This window comes from Antedon mediterranea, chromosome 4 (genome assembly GCF_964355755.1).
Source record: "Antedon mediterranea chromosome 4, ecAntMedi1.1, whole genome shotgun sequence".
Taxonomy (NCBI): domain Eukaryota; kingdom Metazoa; phylum Echinodermata; class Crinoidea; order Comatulida; family Antedonidae; genus Antedon; species Antedon mediterranea.
The window spans coordinates 33,898,515-33,906,149 of record NC_092673.1 but is presented as its reverse complement, the minus strand read 5'-3'; the positions used below and the strand labels follow the sequence as shown (position 1 = coordinate 33,906,149).

The following is a 7,635-nucleotide window of genomic DNA, read 5'->3' as shown; positions in this document are numbered from 1 at the left end:
AACTGAAGAAGAAATAATAAATAAATAATAAATTAACACAGGTTCAAGGCTCTCCTCGCCATAGTCTAGTGGTAGAAGTCTTCTTGAAGGACTTAAAAACTGGAGGTGCAGCTGTGTACACATCTAGCTTGTGCATCTTTTGGAATAGTAGGGGTTACCCCGGTGTGTTGGCCCGTCTCACCCCTGTTGTGGACATACGGATGAGTGCCGTTTGGTTTCAGCACTCTATACAAAATGACGGGAGAGAGATAAAAGTTATTCCACTTTGAGACAGTTATATAAAGCGCAAAAACAAATACGAACTTATCCATTATATTCCCATTTTATTCATAATAAATCCAAACAGTGTAGTTAAGTATATAGTAATATTAAGAATAAGCATTGGCTAAGATGAGACATTTAGATACAGTACTATTAGGCTAAGTTTGATATTTATCTTAAGTTAACTTTCATTCGTAGAAAACTAAAAACTACATAGAAATTGTTTCACCATCGGATTTCATCTCGATTATTCTCATAAAAACATTCAAGGCTCATAGATATGTTCAATAGTTGGAAGACTAATTTAGCCCATTTTTTGGGTAAAGTTTTATTCGGGTTGTGGGGTGTAGCGGAGGTAACCTTTGCCAGATGGAACGGGGACAGTTTCCACTCCTTTGGGGAAGTATTTGCCTTCATCTTCCTTCTTGACGGATGGCAATACCATGCATTTTCCACCACTCTGAAAAGAAAAAGGAAATTTAAACCAAATAACTAGAAAAAGATATACAAGCTTACACCCAATAGATACAACACTTCCTAGAGATTACTTACCGTCCAGTATATATATAAAATATAAGTAACTAGACTAGATAAATACCAAAGCTTTAAACCAAAACACTACACTAGAGGTTGCTTACCGTCCAGTTCACTGGAGTTGCTACTTTCTTGGTTGCGGTTAGCTGCAATGAATCGATCACTCGAAGAATCTCACTAAAAAAGAATGGAAATAGCTTTATGTAAGTTTTACATTGTTGATACTCTTACTCTTAACATTTTACAATTTTGCAACAACAGTTTCAGCCCTCTTGTGTGTGTTTCAGCCCTCTTGTGTGTGCTATCATGATGTGTTTATCCACACACTAGTAGGTTGTTTGTTCTCAAACCATTTCTCTGTTGCAAGTATATTCATAACTTTATTAGGCTGGGGTCAGTGGTACAGTCTTTTATATTGAGAACTTATCAACTAGGCCTGCAAACTTATCACCTAGGCCGGCAAACTTATCACCTAGGCCGGCAAACTTATCACCTAGGCCTGCAAACTTATCACCTAGGCCTGCAAACTTATCACCTAGGCCTGCAAACTTATCACCTAGGCCTGCAAACTTATCACCTAGGCCTGCAAATGTTATTTTGTAAATATAGTGAACTTACTCAAAGTTTCTTCCTGTTGTTGCTGGGTACAGAATTGATAGCTTCAGTTTCTTGTCAGGTCCAACAATAAACACCTATTAATTGAATTTAATAGACAAAAACAAAATTTTAGCAAAATTTGAAATCATAGTATTTATAGCCTATAACTATTATTACAATAGATTTATTGCATCTCTGGAGATCAAAAGTTAAAGACCCCTTCCCTGCAATTTTGGACGTTTTTTGGAAAATAATACATATATATCACTTTAAAAACATTAAACCATGTCATTCCTCGTCTTAAATGTACGTTTTATGGTAAATTATGATAAAAAGTGAGAAACAATGCACTACCTAAGTAGCTCGCGGCGATCGACCTCTCGTGGACGGTCTTGGGCTTAGCGTAGCTAGACTTAGTTTTGTAGGCCTAGCTGGTACACATCGGTAACGTACGAACATCATACGCTAGCTATATACCTAGCCTGACGTTGTATAGTTGCTGCATTAATTGTCTTTCTATTTTTGCCAGACTCCGTTGATACGTTGAAAACCCGGTATTTTCGCTGAAAAGTTAGGAGTCTTCCATTTGTTTTGGCCTCACGATCGATCGAAAAGTGGGCGAATTACAGGTGAAAAACAAAAATATCAATCCGCGCGCAATGCATTTTGGGATTTATAGCGGGCCGCTATAATTATTAGAATCGACTTATTTTTCACATTTTTAACCGTTTAAAGACGAAAAAAGTTATCGCAATAGGACCATATAGTATTATTTTTACATTAAATATAGTTTATGATCTTAAATTAGATCTAAAAAACGTAGGGAAGGGGGCTTTAATTAAAGGTTTGTGCTGTCAGAAATGTCGCATGTTCCATCATCAGTGAAACAAAGGGGGTGTTTGATCCATGATGGGCGGGAGTGTCAGGTCATAAAAATGGTGAAATGAAGTGCTGAGCTTAATTTGATGTCCCAACAGTTAACTATTTCATTATTTTTTTCCAAATTTAGGGGTACGTTCCAAATCTCTGTCTACACTATCAAACTTTACATAACAAAAAAATGTCATGTGTTCATTTGTGGACAAGATGTCACATAAAGTTTGATAGTGTAAACAGAGCTTAACAATTATGTTTGAACATTCTGCCAATACTTACACATCGTGCAGTAAGGGGGAGACCAGCTGCAGTCTTCTCGTTAGGGTCAAGCATTCCAAACTGGATTGCCAAATCACGGTTTTTGTCGGCAATGATTGGATATGGCCACTCCCCGGATTCTCCAGAATTTTGTTTGATGTCCTGCAAGGAAGAAAATTATATGCAACATTCATCATGTTCGAAAGGCAGAAATAAAAAGGTTAATAAATTATGTTAAATGTATGTAGAATACAGTAGTATAATTATCTTTGTGGTTTTATATGTATTGCCAGTGAGTGTGATATAAAACAAGTGCCCATATGGCCTATTAGACAGTCAATACCCAGCGAGGCAAAACACATACAATTGTAACTTCGGGTTTACCTTTATCCAGCCATTGTGATCTTCAACCGAGTCGCACGAGAGGGCGATCATCTTCACATTTCGTTTCTTGAATTCTGGTGCTAGCTTGGCTGCCATACCAAGTTCAGTGGTACAAACTGGTGTGTAGTCAGCTGGGTGGGAAAATAAAATTCCCCATCTAGAAAAAGTTAATTAAAAACATATTTTAGTTAACATGGGTGTAGGCGCGGCCCCTCCTGATACCTCATCATATGATGGTTATTGTAACCGGTAACTCGAAAGAGTGTGGTTGAGTCAAATAGGTCAGTTTTGAACAATCCAATAAAGTTTTAGTCTTTATATACTACTGTATGTCAAGTTTCTATATTTTGTATAAACAGCCACTATTATATATATAATAATTATCTGGCTTTCTACGTAGTTATATATACTGTACTTAGTTATATATACCGTATTATACAATCAAAGGCGACACTACATAATTGTTATAAAGCATTCAAGTTAGTACTACAGTATATCCTATTCATTTTTTAACAATCCTATTCATTTTTTAACAATCATATTCTTTTGTTACAAGAGTTTGAATATAAATGCTACATAAAACCAGTTTTTATTATGGTAATTTACTTATGCTATAACTTTATTCACTTTCAGAATTAAGTTGAAAAGAGCTGTTTTCAATAAAGGAAATCGGCTTCAGTTGAGAGTGCACTCAAGCATAGTGAAACTTGCCAGGGTATTTCTGTAGTGTGATTTTATAAATTACAAAATTAAGTAGATTTGAAGTTTATTTGAACTCTGGTAACAACATTTTAAAGCCACTAGACCTACGTTTTTTCAACCTAATCTAAGGTAACGAACTACTGTACATTTTATGTAAAAATAAATACTGCACTGGACCTTTTTTTAAACGATTACAAATGTGAAAAATAAGTCGAATGAACATTCGACACAAGCTACTTAGGTAGTGAAATTCTTTTAATCATAATTAACCATCATCTTACGTGATTGCAAGGCAGCAGAGAGTTCTTGTTGGGGGTCAAATTGGTTACCTATTCTTTCAGGTGTTCCGCAGGGCTCAGTGTTGGGTCCTTTACAATTTTATCAATGATTTTTTTTTTTGGAGGCACTGTAGGGTAGCTACCCAAAACCCCTTGTTAATTTGTTTCAAATGCTTTTTAGACATAATCTAGAATTATCCTCTGTTATTTTTAATTCAATTTCTGATATTCATGCCACAAGATCCAACGTGTTCAAAATAAATGTTGTTGTTTATTATCTTGAACCTCTTAAGTTTAGAAGAAGTGTGTCTAATTTAATGTTTCCTTACAAGAGTGTCAATTGTTTGTTTAGTTGCGACTGTTCTTTATTCAGTTTACATACTCCTTCTTTTAAAACTAGAGTTAAGTCCATTTTTTATGTTCTGTTTAATAGAGTAAATGCCTTCTTTGTATAACTATTTAAGGAGTCCAATGTAAATAATGTTGATACTTTTTTCATTAGTTATTCTTCATTCAAGACTCATTGCATTTTGTTAATAGTTGTGCTCAATAGGCTTATTTTTACTATTTAATATATATTCATTTAAGTTTGCTTCATACATAGAGTATTTATTGTATTTCTTTTCTTTTTTTATACCTTTAAGTGGCAACTTGCATTGCTGTTGGTTTTGATGAAATAAAATAAAAATTAAAACAAATAAAACATATACATTTAAGAAAAGGAATGACTTGGTTTAATGTTTTTAAAGTTAAGTTATATATATGCATTATTTTTACAAAATGTCAAAAACTGCAGTTATATTGTCTTTAATAGAAACTAAGGCCAACGATTAATATGCATCCATTTTCTTTTTAACCGGATATATTATTAACAACAAAGATCTTAGCCTAATTATTAAAAATCAAGTAGGATTGTAGCACTCATTCTATAAGTACTCATTTAGGAATAACAATTGAACATGTTTAATTTTATGGTAAAATAGATGATTACAATAAATACTGTAAATAAAATATAATCATTGTATTGTAATATAAACATGTATAATGTTATAAATTTAATAATATATTTATTAACTTTTTTTGCTGTGGCCTGGACTAACAGAAAAATTAGCATTTTTTTAGCACTCGTCTGTGCAAGCATGCCACCACATACTGCCCATTTTGTGTGCCATTAATACGGTACTAAACTACAGTACTACCGCTTCAATGATTTACCAGGGACTGTAAAGTGTGCTGGCCTGCTGAGCTGTTAGAGGGACCTCCTGAAAGATATTTATAAGTATCCCCATCCAATACTTACGAATCTCCCAGCCAATCGTGGAATTTAATATCACCGTCAGTTGTTGACGCTTCAAAATTTGGAAAAACGTCTCCCAAGTTCACCATTTTGAATCAGGATTTTGCACTTTGAATTTATGCTCATTCACTACACCTCACTCGGCTTAGGTCAAAGAACGGAGAGGGTATATAGTTTATCGAACGCTTGTTATATAATCTGAGTTCGTGGTAATGGATCTTTCCATTTTAGTGTGTAAGTCTGCATTAGGTAAGTTATATTGATAAAAGGCATTGTAAAATAACAATCTATATTTAGATAAATAGAGAGTACTATTGTATTATTTTACACTATTACTATATTATATATTGGAGATACAGTAAATACTTACTTGTTAGGGTTTACTATTATTCTTCTTTTACCTATTTGAACAATGAAACAGTCCTAGAAAAGTGGGCGTGTCAACATTTACAATATCCACCAGTATAAATCAGTTTTTTGTATAGACCTATTATATAAGCCTACCTTTTCTTGCATTTTTTAAGTGGATGGAAATTGCGCATAGTGGTTTTCGCGCCGCGGCTCTAGCCAGCTATGTCCCAGGAGGACACATTCATTAATAAGCTGTTTCATAGCGGTAGCTTTAGTATCTAAGGCTGACAGTTTTGTGAATTTGGAAACTCGACTATAATTTATAGGTAGCTGCTGGACCCAAAAAACGTCTGGGAGAAGAGAGTCTATATGAAAGCCTTTGCTGATAATATAGTATTATTGAGATGTAGACGGAAATCTGTAAAATCTTGTTCAATAAATAATAACTTCGTTTTTGCTGTCAACCAGGCCGGTATTATAATAAGTCACTGTCAAATAATCATTCGATAATGGTCAAAACTTTATTTTAGCTCTGTCAACATAAAGGGAGGTATTTACAATGACTTTCTTTTGACTGTCAATCTAGGCCAATGTTATAATAATACGCCGTCAGATATTAAATCATTGAAACAGTCCTGGTAAATTTTTTTTGGTTATCAGATGCCGTGGGGGGGGGGGGGTTCAATCAATTATCGTCAGAAGGTGAACAATCAGTCTAGGTAGCAGCAGCAGATTATTATTAACGCCTGCTCCATTAGGCCTAATTAATCCAGAAAAAGGTTTGTACATTATCTATTTGTTTATTAGCCTTCTCCTAACACAATTATATTTTCTTTAAACAAAGGTTTTATAAGTGGTTTCAACATTTATGATAGTAATGTCACAGTTCTGTGTCTGGACGCAAGTTCATAGACCTACTAGTTATATTATTCATATTAACTGATACTTACTCTTCATTTACCGTAAAGTTCAGTTTTAATGAAATATATAATATAAATTGGCTTCGTAACAATTAATTAGTGTTGAAAAGGTTAGTTTTTTGGTGATAGGTGAAAATGACATGTAACTTCGTAATCAATTTATTTTTTTTGTATAAAGGCCCAATTACACTATGACGATAACGACGGACGATAAATATATAGCATGCATTTTTTTTACATAAACCAAAAGAAATTAGAAAGGTTTTCGTTCTAGACCTATAGGATAATCATTTATGCTGTCTTTGATAAAAATAATGTTTTTCAAATTCCAATCAAATGACGTCATGATAAATAAAAACAATAAAATCGCTGTATTGTCACGATATTATTGGTCTTACTAATCATGACTTCATTTGATTGGACGTGTGAAAATATAATTTTCATCAAAGGAATTGTTTATATTTCTTTTGGTTTATGTATTAAAAATGCACATTTGTCTATTTATCGTCGATCGTTATCGTGCTAGTGTATGGGCCTTATGCTGTAAATGTTCAATTAATTGATCATTCCGATTTTATTAGTTGGACTCTTGCACAGTTGCTGTCTAATCGTTGTTGTGTAATATCATTTCGAACCATATTAAAATCATAAAGAGATTCATATTCCTTAACATTGTGGCTGTGCATGGAAGTCCGGTCTACAAAAACTCAGGCCCGGGATCATTGTTATTGGGCCTGAAAGTGTTGGTGAATTCATAATTATACTTAATATTATATTTATATATATATATAATTATATTATTATACAATTGAAAGCAAAACCCGTTGAATCTCAAATCATTAGGACTAGAAATTATCAAATAAATACTTTCGTTCAAAATGAAACTCCAACCTCTCTAATCAAAAGATTGAACATGTATTTGGGGGTCCTGACCCCCCCCCCCCCCTTTTTTTTTTTAGAAAAAATAAATAAAAACATGAGACAACAATACAGATCAAATCATCCTGGAGATACTGTGGAAGATTACTACCGAGCAGTATTACCAAATCAACTTCTTGATTACAAACCGAGTTAAAAACCTGTTTTTCTGCCGATAACAGGCCATGCTTTAAAATATTTGGCGTAGCACCCGAGTCTATAGTGAAGTGTAATGTTGAAGAAGTCTTCAAGGAACTTG

The 7,635-nt window shown here is 33.7% G+C and overlaps 1 protein-coding gene across 1 annotated transcript; it reads right to left on the bottom strand.

The window, feature by feature from the left end:
* Positions 1–308: 308 nt before the first annotated feature.
* Positions 309–5,364, bottom strand: LOC140047381 (peroxiredoxin-6-like). Its single transcript, XM_072092379.1, has 6 exons — positions 5,191–5,364; positions 2,911–3,067; positions 2,548–2,688; positions 1,414–1,487; positions 900–972; positions 309–721 (listed from the first exon to the last, which is right to left on the bottom strand). The coding sequence occupies exons 1-6, from the start codon at positions 5,274–5,276 to the stop codon at positions 590–592; spliced, it is 663 nt and encodes a 220-aa protein (XP_071948480.1). The 5' UTR covers positions 5,277–5,364; the 3' UTR covers positions 309–589.
* Between the last annotated feature and the right edge of the window lie 2,271 nt (positions 5,365–7,635).

Excerpts from the sequence above, each read along its gene's own strand:
- LOC140047381 (XM_072092379.1), bottom strand. The coding sequence starts at position 5,276 with ATGGTGAACTTGGGAGACGTTTTTCCAAATTTTGAAGCGTCAACAACT. Across the intron at positions 973-1,413 it reads ACAACAGGAAGAAACTTTGA|TGAGATTCTTCGAGTGATCG; the intron begins GTAAGTTCACTA and ends ATTCTTTTTTAG. Across the intron at positions 722-899 it reads CAACTCCAGTGAACTGGACG|AGTGGTGGAAAATGCATGGT; the intron begins GTAAGCAACCTC and ends TTTTCTTTTCAG.